Source organism: Mesoplodon mirus (assembly GCF_964341445.2).
Source record: "Mesoplodon mirus genome assembly, chromosome: 12".
In the NCBI taxonomy this organism is placed as follows: Eukaryota; Metazoa; Chordata; class Mammalia; order Artiodactyla; family Ziphiidae; genus Mesoplodon; species Mesoplodon mirus.
This window is the reverse complement of record NC_138988.1, coordinates 36,160,219-36,176,037: the sequence shown is the minus strand read 5'-3', so window position 1 is coordinate 36,176,037 and position 15,819 is coordinate 36,160,219. Positions and strand designations below refer to the sequence as shown.

The 15,819-nt window shown below is 53.4% G+C and overlaps 1 protein-coding gene and 1 long non-coding RNA gene across 2 annotated transcripts in view; one reads left to right on the top strand and one right to left on the bottom strand.

Moving 5' to 3' along the window:
• The first annotated feature begins 5,803 nt into the window (after positions 1-5,803).
• The window catches only part of ITIH1 (inter-alpha-trypsin inhibitor heavy chain 1), a 14,454-nt gene continuing 4,438 nt past the window's right edge, over positions 5,804-15,819 (top strand). Inside the window, exons 1-17 of the mRNA XM_082639602.1 lie at positions 5,804-5,972; positions 6,210-6,230; positions 6,475-6,641; positions 7,048-7,152; positions 7,475-7,637; positions 8,199-8,312; positions 9,513-9,638; positions 9,723-9,839; positions 10,544-10,712; positions 10,801-10,926; positions 11,872-12,053; positions 12,312-12,497; positions 13,533-13,672; positions 14,268-14,422; positions 14,520-14,534; positions 14,957-14,977; positions 15,668-15,748. Coding sequence (XP_082495728.1) covers positions 5,859-5,972; positions 6,210-6,230; positions 6,475-6,641; positions 7,048-7,152; positions 7,475-7,637; positions 8,199-8,312; positions 9,513-9,638; positions 9,723-9,839; positions 10,544-10,712; positions 10,801-10,926; positions 11,872-12,053; positions 12,312-12,497; positions 13,533-13,672; positions 14,268-14,422; positions 14,520-14,534; positions 14,957-14,977; positions 15,668-15,748 — 2,002 coding nt within the window. The 5' untranslated portion in view covers positions 5,804-5,858. The remainder of the gene's footprint in view (positions 5,973-6,209; positions 6,231-6,474; positions 6,642-7,047; positions 7,153-7,474; positions 7,638-8,198; positions 8,313-9,512; positions 9,639-9,722; positions 9,840-10,543; positions 10,713-10,800; positions 10,927-11,871; positions 12,054-12,311; positions 12,498-13,532; positions 13,673-14,267; positions 14,423-14,519; positions 14,535-14,956; positions 14,978-15,667; positions 15,749-15,819) is intronic.
• The window catches only part of LOC309814158, a 14,752-nt gene continuing 8,628 nt past the window's right edge, over positions 9,696-15,819 (bottom strand). Inside the window, exons 3-4 of the long non-coding RNA XR_014295629.1 lie at positions 11,854-11,990; positions 9,696-9,773 (exon numbers count right to left, since the gene is read on the bottom strand). This is a non-coding gene — a long non-coding RNA (uncharacterized lncRNA). The remainder of the gene's footprint in view (positions 9,774-11,853; positions 11,991-15,819) is intronic.

Genomic DNA, 15,819 nt, shown 5'->3' with positions numbered 1-15,819 from the left:
GAACCCGTGTCCCCTGCATTGGCAGGCGGATTCTTAACCACTGCACCACCAGGGAAGTCCCAAGAGCTCATAGCTTTTGTTCTAAAATTTTAGCCATGAATTGGGTACAAAATTACAAAATTCACTAGTTGTAGAATAAGCTGTATCGAAATGGTTTTGGCAGATGGAATAAGTTAAGATTACCTGCTCAGATGGCTAAAACCTTTTACTAATATTTGTGGAGAAGACACTTAAGACTTTTACTTGCCTAAGTTCCAAACAACCTTTCCCCCTTTTGTTTTCCTTCGGATAAGAATGGTCTCTCTGAAGTTTGCATTTCAAAGAGATGACCTAGATAAGAATTCTGGAGAAGACCAAGTAAGAATATTTACATCTCAAAGGCACAGGGAAAAAATGCAAATTCCTCCAAGGACTTTTGTTTTCTAAGGCCAGAATTTTTACAGTACTCACAAGCCTTTTAAGATAAATAGGGGAGGTTTGGGGGTTGGTAAAAAGGACAGGTGGGGCTTCCCTGGTGGCGCAGTGGTTGGGAGTCCGCCTGCCGATGCAGGGGACGCGGGTTCATGACCCGGTCCGAGAAGATCCCACATGCCGCGGAGCGCCTGGGCCCGTGAGCCGCTGGGCCTGAGCGTCGGGAGCCTGTGCTCCGCAACGGGAGACGCCACAACAGTGAGAGGCCTGCGTACCGCAAAAAAAAAAAAAAAAAAGGACAGGTGGACTTTGAATTGTTTCTGGAGCTGCATTTCTGGTTTTGCAAAGATTTGTAAGGTAAGGACAGTTGCTTTTAACTCCTCAGGGGATTAGGTTGCAACTTAACTGACATTATAGATTGATCCACTCGTCCAACTACATTTTTCTCAATTTGCTTCTTTGTATCAGGAAGAAGATCTTCAACTAAGATGGAAATCTAAAAGAGTCCTATGTTCTAGATTTAGAGCTATATGTCTTTGAAATGTTTTAGTAAATCCTTCCACAAAGGCTTCAGAAGGTTTTTTTGCTTGTTTGTTTTTTTCTTTCCCTCTGGGTACATTTAGCTTAGAGAAGGCCTTAAAAAAAATTCTTACCAGGCTCTGAATATCAGCTTCCAATTTGGCCAATTTCTGGCCAAAGAGCTACCTTGGGCGGGGGGAAGTCCTTTCAAAAAAATCTTGTTAATTTTCAGCCAGGACAAACAGTAAAGGTAGGTACACTATCAAGTTTTGTTCTCCTCTTGACTGGGCACTACAGACAGAGATTCAGGAGAGCTGAAGCTGGTTAGAATTCTCACTCTTCACTGGCTTTATCAGTTTTCCCAGGATCCCATATTCAGGCTCCAATATCTACCAGAATTTCTCAAGGTTATCCATTAATTTTAATTTTAATTTCCCTAGGCTGCTTAAGGAAATAAAACAGCTGTTTACCAGAAAATCCCTCAGGAGGCCCGTCAACACTGGGAGGGGCGCATACCACGGCCCTCCTTTGAGGGTAGATATGGGGACATCTGTAAGGCCACTAACTTGGTGGACTTTTGTTTATGGTCTTGTAGTCTCTTCAGAGTGGAAAGACAATTCAGACAGAGGATTACTAGGATGAGCACTCAAGTAAAGGAGGATAGAGGGGAGCAACAGGAGTTGCATCAGTCTCATATAGTCTTTTCTTTTAGATGCCTGTGTGTCTTTAATTTTTCATTAGCCTTTTGCAATGAATCGCTCAGTGAAGCTATTACGGAATTCTGAAGGCTTTTGGAGGTTTCTGCATGCCAATTAAAATAGGTGTCTCATTCTGTGTGTTTGATTTGGGAACCCTTGCTTTCAAATGCACTTCTTAAATAAATGCTCTTGTCTAACTGGAACCTTTCTCATAACAGCTATTGTAAGTCTAGATTGTCTTTGTAAGATCTTGCCATTTTTGTAGATATTTACAGCTTCCAGGACCACAGTTCTTGGATATAAAATAAGCAGTTGTGCCAGAAGGCGACGCACTCAATTATTTGAAACTCAGTCCCATTTCTTTAGCTGTCTTGGGTCTCTTGGAGCCAAATTAATACCTGAGAGGGATGTGCTGCCAGGTTGGAGTTTGTGTGGTGTTTTACAGTGGATCTTGTTGCACAGAAATTTTCTTGCGGTTGGCAGGTGACCTAGTGTCAACCTAACCCTTTCCGAGACCAGTTTATTATAATTACTAGGGCCTTAGAGTTAGGTGGTGAGTGCTCGGACAGCTTTTAAGTGCTCCACCTGTGCCCACCAGTTTTGTGGCTTTTGGCTTCCAAGATTCCTATTAGCAACAGCCTTGACCTCATGTGCACATCAACAGAAACTAACAGTAACCTGGCCAAGAGAAGGCCTTGTGTGCACCACCAGCAATTCCCAATGTGGAACTGGGGACTAGGGAAAGGACTGAACCAGAAGACCCCCAACAAAGGGGACTATGGACTGGGATTCCAATCAAATAAAGAACAGTGGATGAAACCAAGGGCTAGAGGCTTGGGTTCTGGGTGGAACCATCTGCTAGCTCAAGCTGACCTGCCCCGGACTGGAAAGCCAATTAAATCAGAAGTTTGACCTAAAGAGAATGGAGCTCAGAACCAGGAGGAACTTACCCGTGGCCTTTGGAAGTGGCAAGAAAGAGAACTCAAAGGATTTGAGGGTACCAGTGCTTGTGTTTCTTGTCCTCAAAGCCCTCAGAAGTTTCCTCTGGATCCCACCACTGCCACCAAATCTGTTAAAAAACAAATTTCAACTGAGTAAATTTTAAAGATCTTACTGGCTTCATTCAATGATTCACCAATTGGGCAACATATCCCATCTAGCTGACAGAAAGGAGTCCAAGGAGCTGTACAAAATGAAAGATTTTTAGGGCCTCCCTGGTGGCGCAGTGGTTGAGAGTCCGCCTGCCGATGCAGGGGATACGGGTTCGTGCCCCGGTCTGGGAGGATCCCATATGCCGCGGAGCGGCTGGGCCCGTGAGCCATGGCCGCTGGGCCTGCGCATCCGGAGCCTGTGCTCCGCAACGGGGGAGGCCACAACGGTGAGAGGCCCGCATACCGCAAAAAAAAAAAAAAAAAAAAAAAAGAAAGATTTTTATAGGCTGAAGGGAGCAGAACAAGGAAGTTATACTAGCAAAAAGTGGATTGGTTGTGGCATGGATCAGGAAACAGTATCTATAGTTGAAGCTGTGAGACCCAAAGGGCCATGGGCTGGGTGAGATGGAGGTCAGCAGGGGTCAGACCACTCAAGACCTGGAAGTATGTTAGACAGGGAAAGGCCTAGAGTGGATCAGCCTTTTAAAATAATGACTCTGGCTGCTGCCAGAGGGTAGATTGTGAGAGCAGAGTAGAAGTGGGGGGAGCAGCCATCTAGGTGAGAGATGAGGCTGGTAGACTCGGTGGTGACTGGGATTTGGAGGAAAGTGAATGGACCAAAAAGATATTTAGAGGGTTGGAGATGGGGTGGGGAGGAGGTTGAGAGTTTAGGGGAGGGAGCCATTCAGGATGCCACCCAGCTTTCTGGCTTGGATGCATGGATGGATGGTGGTGGCCTTCACTGGGATGGACAACAACAGGAAGAAGACCAGGCTTGGTGGTGGGGGGCAAGAAAGTTCATGAGTTCAGTTTGGATATATCAGACCGAGGGGTCTGAGCAGGTCTGGGCCTATGTGCTGTCCCACAGGCACCAGCAGCATGGCCACCCTCTCAAACCCCCAGGCTCAATCTTTAGCAACTTCAGCTGCTTCCTGTCCACCCATCCCCCTCCTCCTCCACACACACACACATCCACAGGGTGAGTCAACCAATCTTCTTCATGTGTCACGTGGGAACAATAACAGTAACCATTTCCTGGGGGTAGCTGTAAGCAGTAAGCAAATTAAGGCACAAAAGATGCTGAGGGGCTTCCCTGGTGGCGCAGTGGTTGAGAGTCCGCCTGCCGATGCAGGGGACACGGGTCTGTGCCCCGGTCCGGGAAGGTCCCACGTGCCGCGGAGCGGCTGGGCCCGTGAGCCATGGCCGCTGGGCCTGCGCGTCCGGAGCCTGTGCTCCGCAACGGGAGAGGCCACAACAGTGAGAGGCCCACGTACCACAAAAAAAAAAAAAAAGATGCTGAGAAGTGGGCCAGGTGCTAGTCACTGTTAGCACTGCCCATGCCCTTTCTCCCGGCCATGCAATACAAGTGCACTTCTATCACCTCTACGGCACAGGCTTGGAACTAGCCATCTCCCAACAGCCCAGTCTTGATCTTGCCACACACCTGCTCAAAATATTGTTAGTGTTTCCTACTCAAAAGACGGGACCCCTGTGCCAGCTGGTCCCAAGCCATTTCCCAGCCTCCTTCCCCACTCTCTTCATCAGGTGCTGCTCCCATCACAGACACCTGCACCTTCCCCAATCATGCTGCACACTTACCCATCTGCTTTTCTCTTTCTCCCCTTCCCACCCATCCTTCCCAAGTGCTGCTCTATTTGCTAGGCACCTCCTCTGGGAGGCTTCTCCAAGGCCCTGCAGGGGATGAGCTCGACCCCTCCCAGATTTCTACAGCTTCCTCAGGCTCCTCTTTAGCTTCTGGCCACTCTTGGGATTCACTGGGCTTCCTTTGACTTGTCTGACTCCTTTCCCCAAAGCATCGGCTCACTGAACACAGGGAGGCACTTGAGCTTCATCACTGTGGTGTCCTAGTGCCTGGCACTGTACCCAACCCAACACAGGGCTTGGTCGATACTGGTGCAGAAAATCAACAGAACCCCTAATGTACAGTTTCTTGTTGATCCATCTCATCTCCCGCAAAGGCCAGAAGACAGGCAAGAAGGGTATTCTGGCCTGGGGACAATAAGCCCTTTCCCAGAAGCTGCTCTGTGAGACAAAGTCCAGGACAAGCAAACAGAGATCAAAGAAGCCTGTGGGCCCCCTTACCATATCAGGGTCACAGCAGCCAGTACATCCCAACCAGGGCCACGGAGTAGGTTGACCAGGGGCCATGTCTGCCCAGTGTGTGTGGCTTGTGGGGGACAGACAGGGTTTGTGCATAAAACTTGAGAAACTGCAGCTACAAGATGGGTCTCTGGGATCTTTTGACTGCTTCTTCTTTCTTCCTAATAATGCAGAGGACATTTCTGTCATTACATGATAGGCTTGGGCTTTGGAGTCTGAAAGATTTGGGTTTGAATACCTGCTCTTTCATTTGCTGTGGGACCAACGTCCCAGGGACATCCTGAGGATAAAATTAGATCATAAAGGGCTGAGAGCGACGCATGGCTTGTAGTCTGTCCTTCATCATGAAAGCATGGCATTCATCTTTTGTCTCCACTATATCCTGGAATGATGAGGCTTACTTCTGCTCTTCTTTACAAAGCTGACTGGCCTAAAGGGTGTGTCACCCATGACGCATCCCCAGAACCGTCCAGACCGCCTCTGGCAGAACTGCTAGAGCTGGTGCCAACAGAAACAAGGACCTGGGCACATGCTTTGTAAGCCACCGTATCTGCCTCCCTGGCCAAAGCGTGACTGCCTGAAAAGTTTGTTGATGCTTAAAGAATTTTGAAAGGAACACCTAACGAAGTTGAGAAATCCATTTTTAACTGTGGCTTCTTGATGCCTGCCCCAGTATCACTGGTGCTGGCCCTGTGCCACGGAGCCAGGATTAAATGAGCTGTCTGGGTCTTCAGAATTCACGCTGGCTGAGGGTAACTCTAACCAAGGAGCACAGTCTGAGTCTGGTCAGGAGTTTGCACAGCTGGGAATCCCACTAAGGAGAAAGCTTTCACTGTCTTTTTCATCCCCCAAATTGTAATATTTGCCTTCACCTTGTCTAATGTTTAATCCATGTTTACCCAGCATTTTATTGATTAATGGTCTGAGTGAAGTGACAGGCAGCAGGAGCCTTGAGACCATGCACGGCACGATGGGGCTTCGGGGGCTGCTCTGCGTTTGCCTGGTGTCCCTGCTCACCCTGCAGGCCATGCCCGTTCAGGGTTCACCCACACGCAGTCTCAAAGGCGGCAAGGTATGTGGGTAAACCCCTGGGCCAGAAACAGGCAGCTGAGCCTGGAAGGGGCTCCAGAGACCAGGGCTCTCCCCACCCACCTCGACCTCCTCTGAATGGAGAGGACCTCCCAGCAGCATGGGGGAAGTGAGGCCAAGGCGTCGAGGACACAGGCTGTGTCCCACTCCCGTCCCTTAACAGATAGGCCCTGGTCCCCTGAGTGCTCACACTCACACTTGTCCTGGTTTTGTTTTACAGAAGCGACCAGCTTTGGACACAGTGAGTGAGGATCTCAGCACAGGGGTCTGTGTTGGGCCTTTATTACAGTCTGTTTCCCCTGGGCTTCGAGGTGCACCCCTGGGCAGAGGGATTCCCGTCTCCTCCAAATGGGGGCTCGCCCACCCCCCTTATGCCCCACGGCATGGCCTCAGGCATAGAGAACAGCACCTGTGTCAGAGCTGGGTGCCGAGGTCTCCCGTGGCTGAGCCCCCATCCCAGCCACCTCCCGCACGTCCCACTTTAGGCTGTTGATGGCGTGGTCATCCGGAGTTTGAAAGTCAACTGCAAAGTCACCTCTCGCTTTGCCCACTGTGTCATCACCAGCCAAGTGGTCAACAACGCCAACGAAGCCAAGGAAGTGGCCTTCGATGTGGAAATCCCCAGGACGGCCTTCATCAGCGACTTTGCCATGTGCGTGCCTGCCTGGTTCACCAGGCCCAGCCTGAAACCATGGCTCTGAGTGGCCCAACAGTGCAGCCCATCCCCTCGTCCCCCAGCTCTGAAGGACTGAAAAGCCCTTTAGGTCTGCTCTGGACTCCCATCTTAGAGAGAAAACTAGAGCCTCTGACAGTGTGTTTTCAGCCTAGGGCCCAAGGAGCACAGGCTGGCACCCACGGTTTCTTGCTGGACTCTGTGGCCGTGGCTGCCCACCTCCCTGAGCAGCTCTGGTGGCAGCGGGAGGCCAGCAGGAGATGCCCTCTCACAAGTGCTCACCTGGACAGGGCCTCCATAGTGCCTGGGCTGGGAGCACCCTCAATATGAAGGCCCTGTGTGGTTGGGGAGGGGCACCTCCCTGAGGGCGTCTTCCTCCCTGTAGCACAGCAGGTGAAAATGCATTCCTCGGGGACATAAAGGACAAAGTGACTGCATGGAAGCAGTACCGGAAAGCGGCCATCTCAGGGGAGAACGCCGGCCTTGTCAGGTGAGTTCTGGGCCCTGCTGGCCCAATCCCTGGTGCTGCCCTCCCCTGCCAGGATGGATGCCTTGGGTGGAGGGCAGCCCAGGCTGATGGGAAGGGAGCAAACTGCCCAAATCCACTGCTGGCACAGGTACACTGGACGAGGCCTCTGGAGAAGTGGGGCTCTGACCCTGGCCAGCCAGCTAAGAGAAGAGTGAGGGTCAAGGAAAGCTGGGAGCAGCACGAAAATAAGAGAAACTGACTCTGAGGGCCACGCTTTAGGTGACAAGGACCTCCTATCACTTACCAGTTGTCTGTTTGTTGTTGCCACTGGTGGTACATCCAGGGCCTCAGGGAGAACGATGGAGCAGTTTGCCATCCAGGTCACCATCGGACCCCGGAGCAAGGCCACGTTCCGGCTGACCTACGAGGAGGTGCTGAGGCGAAAGCTTATGCAGTATGACATTGTCATCAAGGTCAAGCCCAAGCAGCTGGTGCAGCATTTTGAGGTAGATCGCTGGTGACCACAGGCAGGGGCAAGGTCTCAGGGGCTGGGCTCCTGCCTCTCCCTCTGTGCGGCTCTGAGCGTTGGTTCGGCACCCACCGTGTGCAGCCCTGGGCCTGAGCACACAGGGAGGGAACTGACTTTTCAGGGTGGGCTCTGATGGCTGTTCATGGGCAGGGAGCTCCCTGAACCCTCCAACCTCCTCCTTCTTCTGAGCCTTGGCTTGCTTATCTGTCAAATGGGGGTTTTGCGTGTCCCAGAACTGCTGAAAGGATCATGAGAGATATTGAATGTCCAGGGAGTTTGTAAACCAGGAAGTCCTGGGCAGCCTGAGGGGCTGTAATTGTTACTGACACCTCAGTGGTGGCCGAGTTGAGGGGCTCAGGCATGCACACTTTCATTTGCCCAATATTTCTGGAGTGCCTACAACATGCCAGGCCCTGTGCTGAGAGCTGGGTGGGTGCTGCACACAGTAGGTGGTCAGGATATACGTTGGCTCTTGGCTGAGTCTTGATGATGGCTCCCAAATGGGAGCCTTGGTACAGGAACTGCTTCAATGCCACAGATCGACGTGGACATCTTTGAGCCCCGGGGGATCAGCAAGCTGGATGCCCAGGCCTCCTTCCTCCCCAAGGAACTGGCCGCCCAACTCATCAAGAAGTCCTTCTCAGGGAAAGAGGTGCGTGGGATGGCTGAGCCCTCAGAGACTTCTCAGCATGGCTGCAGACAAGGGCTGCAGGCCACCCTAAGGGAGAGAGAGAGGGGAACTTTGCACTCCTGATTCTCAGAGCCGCTTGGCAAAAGCCTGTGTGCTGAGGCTGGGGAGGGCACGTACAACGGCTGCCTGGTCTGGGGTGAGTTGCTGGCTTGCTTAAGCCTCAGTTTCCTCTTTGTCTGTCTCATCCCAACAGGAAAGCATTCACGGAAATATAGGGCACATGTGCAAACCTCAGGATTCCAAGCCCCAGTGTTCTTGGAAACATGATGAAATTTGGAAAGGTCTTTGGCCTACCCAGCCACTTGCCACTTGTCACTTCCCACCCATCTGTGGGAATCCCAGAAGCTCCCTGCTTGCCCCTACCCCAGGTCCTGAGGAGTGTGGCATATGAGTGGCTGATACCCAGCTAGTGCCCTGCTTCCTAACTTGCCCTCAACTGGAGCCAGGAGCAAACTGTTTATTCCCCACCCACCTTTGGTAGTGACTCCATAACAATTCACTTAAAAGAAGTGTTTCCTACAGTTTTGAAGGGGTTCCTTTGAAACAAAATATGATACCCCAGAGTGTTAGCAAACATGCTTGCTTTCAGTAGGGGACCAAGGGGATGGTCTTTGTCTTCCTAATAATTTTCAAAAAAATTTTTAATGAGCATATTTTACTTTTATAACAAACAAAGAAAAAGTAAAAAGAAAAGCATCTTTAAAGAAAATGTGTAAAGTACAAAAGTGTAGAAATGTATCGAGTACAAACCACCCCCAATTTCCCTGAACACCAGCACCAAGTCCAAACAGACCACAGCTCCCACTCTGGGCTCTTCCTTCTCTTTGTCTCTCCAGGCAGGTTTCATTTTCCAGCACAGTGTTGCTTTTTTCACTAGACAGTGAGAGTTGACCGATGCTTCTCATGCTGCTATTATTTTGTTTTTATTGTGTATCCAAAGTGATGATACTTATAGAAAATCCCAATGATTCAGAAGCATGTGAGCAAAGAAACAGGTCTTCTCTCCTACCACCCACAAGTGTGTAGTCTCAGCAGCAGGGCGAGGGGCCCACTAGACTCATTCCTATGCCTGTGCACCACACACACACTCACACACACACACACACACACCTTACGTTGTCGTTGCAAACCAGTAATGCCTCACACCTTCAATGGTTCCAGGGTCATGTGCTTTTCCGTCCCACGGTGGGCCAGCAGCAATCCTGCCCCACATGCTCTACGACCTTGCTGAATGGGGACTTCAAGGTGACCTACGATGTCAATCGGGACAAGGCCTGTGACCTCCTGGTGAGCTGGAAGCGTCTTGCCCAAGACTCAGAGGGTGGGCATGGTGCTTGTGAGAGAGGCCTCACTTGTCCCTTCATGTTTCAGGTCGCCGATAACCATTTTGCCCACTTCTTTGCTCCCCCAAACCTGACAAAACTGAACAAGAATGTGGTTTTTGTGATTGACATCAGCTCCTCCATGGCAGGCCAGAAAGTGAAGCAGGTAAACTGTGGCTCTAAACAGTTGGCCAGCAGGAACTTCTTTAGCCCCATCACCCATCCCACCCTGGTTTTGCCTCCAGAGTCTGGGTTTGGGACTTCTGCTCCTGGTCAGAGGCAGGGTAATTTAACAGGATATTCCAGTGGTCAGGGGCTCTGGAATCAGCCACTTTCTCACTGGGCAACTGTGGGCAAGTGCATTCACTTCTCCTCAATGGCAAAAACGGGAGTAAAATGCAGTGCCCATACGGTTGTGGGGTTTACCAATGGGGGATGCTTGGAAGATGAGACCTGTACCCTAGGCGTGCAGGGATGATTACAGTGGTCCTGGGAGATGGCTTGCAGCAGGGCACAGCCCACTCCCACAGTGCTCTGGGTGTCCTGTCCATAGCACAGTGAAAGCATGGCTGGACAATCAGAGTTTTACAAACTCAGCCCCCGGGGTCCTCTGTCTTAATCCTGACCCCCTTGAACTCCTGGTCATTTCCCCTCCCCATACTGGGTCCCTTTGCCTTCTCCAACCCCCTCAAGACATCCCAGAGCTCAGTAGGATGCTCCTCTCCTGGCACCATCTGGCTGTCCTGTCCATCCCCTTCTGCTTGTCCACCATGTACCTCTACCCTGTGGATCTCTGAAATGGGTATCTGGAGATGACAGAAGGCACTATCCTGGGGCCGTGCCCCTCCACTGACTGTCCTGTCCTTACAGACCAAGGAGGCGCTCCTTAAAATCCTGGGGGACTTGCGGCCAGGGGACTACTTCGACCTGGTCCTCTTTGGGTCTGCAGTGCAGTCCTGGAGGGGCTCGCTGGTGCAGGCATCTGCCACCAATCTGGACGCAGCTCGGAACTTTGTGCAGCACTTCTCTCTGGCCGGGTGTAAGGGCAGGGGTCTGGGGCCACCTTGATGTCACCTCTGTCCCCTCAGATTCAGGGCATACACTGATCTGCCTTCTCTTTTTTCCAGCTACAAACCTGAATGGAGGTTTGCTCCAGGGAATTGAGATTTTGAACAAAGCTCAGGGAAGCCTCCCAGAACTCAGCAACCATGCCTCTATTCTCATCATGCTGACAGATGGCGAGCCCACAGAGGGTAAACGCCCCGAGGGCTACCTTGGGAGGTGGTGATCTCTTCATTACCAAAGGCATTCAAGCTGAACTTGGAAATACAACCAATGGGGATGCTGTCAGGGGGCAGAAAGGCTAAGGGCAAAGCCAAGCACTGGTTTAAAAGCAGAGTTCAGACCACAAAGTCTGCAGGAGCTCCAAGGTGTTCTGTCCTGAGTTGGGAAGCTGGGGAAATTTCTGCATGACACAGGGTTGCACAGGGCTCAGGAGGTTGGGCAGGACCCTAGGCTGAGTTTAATGAACTATGGATTCAGCACTGACTGAGCGCCAAGCACAGGACTAGGGACCAAGGAGAGACACTAAGAGAACAAGACATGTCTTTGCCCTTAAGGAGCCCAGGGTCCACTGGGGGAGGCAGACCCAGGAGCAGATGCTCTGTCAAGGGCCCTGAAGGAACAGGGTGCCAGAAGGCCGAAGGAACACAGACAAGGGGCACCTGGCCCAGGCAGGGTCTCAGAAGGCCTCTTGGAGGAAGTGACCCCTGAGCTCAATCTGGAAGGAGGGGAGGAGAAGCAGGAAGGGATCCCTGGCAGAAGGGGCAGCTTGAGCAAAACAAGGTTTGTGCACTGGCAGGGCCTGCCTGGGAAGTGTAGGCATATGCAGAGTAGGTGAAACAGGGTGGAAAGGTCAGCAGGACTCACAGGCCATGCGAGGAGCCATGAGTTTAGAGCAGAATCAGATCTGCTCATGATGGATCCATGCAGAGGGGCAAAGTCTTCGAGGAGCTCTGTGAGTAGCTGTTGCAGTCACCCAGGTGAGCCAGCAAGAGGCATTGCCTCAAGACGCCAGTGGGGACTGGAGATGGTCTGAGATGGGAGTCTTGGCCCCCAGGGAGGGTGCCCCAAAGTCCCCTCGTGCCCCACATACCTGTGAGCCAGCATCCTGTCCCTACCTGGCTGTGTGGCTGCAGGGGTGACGGATCATACCCAAATCCTCAAGAACGTCCGAGATGCCATCAGGGGCAAGTTCCCACTCTACAACTTGGGCTTCGGCCATGACGTGGACTTGAAATTCCTGGAGGTCATGTCCCTGCAGAACAACGGACGTGTCCAGAGAATCTACGAGGACCACGATGCCACCCAACAGCTGCAGGTCTCCTCCTCCCCCTGCTCCCAAAGTCATGCCATGGGGAGCATGGCCTTGGCAGCCACGGACCCATCAGCCCAGAGTAGATAAAGCTCTGGTGTGGGGTTCGAATTAGCTGTGTGACCTCAAACCAGTTACTTAAGCCCTGAGCCTTCAATTCCTTCTATAACGTAGGGATCCCGACACCCCACTTTGTGAGTGGGTTTCCTGTTGGATGCCTAGGACGACCCACCAGCTCTGAGGCTGAACCCCCCATCTCCACAGGGCTTCTACGAGCAGGTAGCCAACCCTCTGCTGAGGGATGTGGAGTTGCAGTACCCCTGGGATGCCGTCTCAGCCCTGACCCAGCACCACCATAAACAGTACTACGAAGGCTCGGAGATCATAGTGGCCGGGCGCATCGCTGACCACAAACTGAGCAGCTTCAAGGCGGATGTGCAAGCCTATGGGGTAAACAGAGGGCTGCGGAGGGTGGAGAGGCACCCAGAGACTCCAAACCTACACCGCTCCCCACCCCTGTGCCCCCAGCAGCCTCTCTTTCCCCAGAGCAGTGCCTCACCCCAGCAAGCCACGCACACCCCAGGGCTGAGCATTCTTCCAATGAAGGTATCCTGAGGGCAGGCTAGAGTGGGGCCAACATGGCCTTGATTAGCTGTAGTCCCTTGTATCCAACTGGTCCACCTGTTATTCCTCACATCATTCCTCCCAAAGCGTGAGAGTGTGAGAGGCCAGCCTCTTTCTTCTCAGGTGACAACTATTTCCGGAGCACCTGCTGCACACGCAGCTTTGCACCACGATGCAGTGCCTATGTGTGTGTGCGCACACTGTGGTGTGTGTGGGGGGTGTCACGGAGACCTGACTCTAGCCGTGCAGTGTAGTTGAGGGTTCAGGACTCGGGCTTTGAGTGAGGAAAGCTGAGCTAGACCCTGGCTGCAGTTGTGTGACGTTGATCAAATGGGTCCAGTTCTCTAGGCCTTTCTGTCCCGTGGGGGTAACAATGTACTAGAGAGTTGTGTGGAGTAAACGAAATAATCCACATAATAGGCTTATGCAGTGCCTGGTACATGGGATGCCCTTGGGAAGAGGTGCCCCCATTACTGTAGCTGGGGAGAGAAGGCGCATTTGTGAGCTGTGGCAAGCTGAATGGTGCACGGGGCCGTGGTGGGCATCCGGAGGAGTGGGGCGTGGTGGAAACAGCTACATGATGGATCGGCTGGGTGCCTGCTGGCATCCCCCAGAGAGAGTAACTCCATGAGGGGAGGGCCTGATCCTCCATCCCTGGGATCCCCAGGGCCTGGCCCAACTTGGCTCACAGAGGGTGCTTCGCAACTTTTGTGGAAGCAACAGATGGAAGAGGACGAGGAGGGCAAGCTCAGGAAAGGCAGGGGGTGGGATGCTCAGAATGGAGCTGCAGAGACCAGACAACATCGGGCTCCCCCAGAACCCCTCATGGCACACCACCTCTCTCTCCCTCGCCTCCCTCAGGAGGGCCAAGAATTCAAGACAACCTGCCTGGTGGACGAGGAAGAGATGAAGAAACTGCTCCGAGAGCGGGGCCACATGCTGGAGAACCACGTCGAACGCCTGTGGGCCTACCTCACCATCCAGGAGCTGCTGGCCAAGTGGTACCAGCCCTGCGGCTGCCTGGGGGGTGGAGGGGCACGACCACCCCAGAGCACCACCCCCACCCCCCGCCCTGGGCCTTTGGACTACAGAGGGGGCGGTTCTAGGCCTTGGAGTTTGCAAGCAGGTCAGATTTACTGGCCTCTGACTTTGCTCGCTGAGTTAATATCAACCAGGCAGTCAGTAGTGTGGTCAGGGCCCGCTGGGGGCACAGGGCAGCCCCTTTTGCCCCCACTGAGCCGCTGCGGGGAAGGCTTCCCTTTACCGTGGGGCTGCTGTGTCCAGACACACTCATTTAATCCTCACAACGTGCCGAGCAAACCGAGGTTCAGAGAGGTTAGACCACTTGCCAGGATCTCACAGCTATTGAATTCTCTGTGTATTTCTGAGGCACATCCCCCAGCCCTGCCAGACCTCCAGGTTTTCTCTGAGGGAGGCCTTTAAATCATGAGGTCCTTGAAGACAGCCCCTGGGCGGGGGCACTGCAAGGGCCTTGTAAACGTTTGCTGAAAGAGTGAACAAAGGAAGGAAAGGACGAGGGAGTGCAAGTCCATTGTCATCCAAGCTGCGGGCTTGGAGCCGGTGTCTGTCTGGCAGGATGAAGTTGGAGGGGGCAGAGAAGGCCAACGTGTCAGCCAAGGCCCTGAAGATGTCACTGGCCTATCAGTTTGTGACCCCGCTGACCTCCATGACCATCAGGGGCATGGCAGACCAAGATGGCCTGGAGCCCCTCATTGACAAGGCCCTGGAGGGTATGGGCTGGCAGAGGGGAGGCTGTGGGCATGGGGAGGCTTCTGAGAGCCAAAGATCTCCTGGGTGTTAATTCTCTTTCCTTTCTCTCCTTTCCAGATTCTCTGCCCTCGGGTGAGTTTTTAAATCACGGTGATTTCCACAAGGGGCTCCGGGTGGCTGGGCAAGTGGCATGTGCTCCAGCCGCCGGGCACACAGCACCCACTCCCCCTGCCCTGCTCCACCCTTTCTTTGTCTCTTCCTTCCCCAAGATGCCCTTCCCTACTTTTCTGCAAACGAGTTGTTGCCTCCTGTGTGCTCGGGGAGCTCTCGCTCAGCCTGAACCCCTCCACTCCCCGGCCTCCTTAGGGGCCCTACGTGTGAGCATCCATCTACCAGGAGGGCTGGGACCCCCAGGAAGAGGGCTGGGACCCCCAGGAGGAGGGCGGGCCCAGGCTTGATTGGCCTCTGGGACCAGCTGCCCTTGGGGAATGAGGCGCGTGCCTTTCGTGTGGAGTGGGGAGGGTGACGCTGTCCTCTATCGTTGTCCTCTACAGAGATGGTGGGATCCAGAAAGAGTAAGTGGCAGCCATCCTGATGACGCAGGTCTCTACCCCTCTACTGTACACATGGCCACCTCTCAGGCTGTGCATTCAGTCCTGAGCAAAGCCCGGGTCATCACCTGTCTGCCTGATGAGGAAATGAGAGCCTAAGGTTTTCTTCCTCTGCTCCAGTGTTCCTCACTGCCTCTCACTGGGAACCGTCAGAACGCTCCCCCTGACCTGGCCTGGCCTCCCCACCCCTATGCCACCAGCCCCTCCCAGTTCCCAGGAAAGGAGACCAAGAGGGGGCCAGGCCACTGTGCTGGGCCAAACTTCCGTTCCCACATCCCAGGAGGCGTCAAAGGCTCTGTGTCCACTCCGGCCCCTGTGGCCTCAGGCCAGCCAGCCTGGGTGGGAGGGGCCTCAGAAAAGGAGGCAGCAGGGCTTCCCTGGTGGCGCAGTGGTTGAGAGTCCGCCTGCCGATGCAGGGGACACGGGTTCGTGCCCCGGTCCGGGAAGATCCCACATGCCGTGGAGCAGTTGGGCCCGTGAGCCATGGCCACTGAGCCTGCGCGTCCGGAGCCTGTGCTCCACAACGGGAGAGGCCACAACAGTGAGAGGCCCACGTACCGCAAAAAAAAACAAAAAAAGAAAGAAAAGGAGGCAGCAGCTCCAGGGAAGGCCCAGCTGCCTCCCTTCTAATCTCCACTCACTCTTGCTCGTCAGCCTTCATTCTGTTGGCCTCGCAGCCTTCTCCGACGCGCCCTAGCTCCGAGGTCCAGCAGTTGCCAAACCAAGTGACTGGCGGTGAGTCCTTGGGAGGGTCTGAGGGACACCCCTCCCTGACTGAACCCTTCTCCCCAGCCAGCCCCATGTGC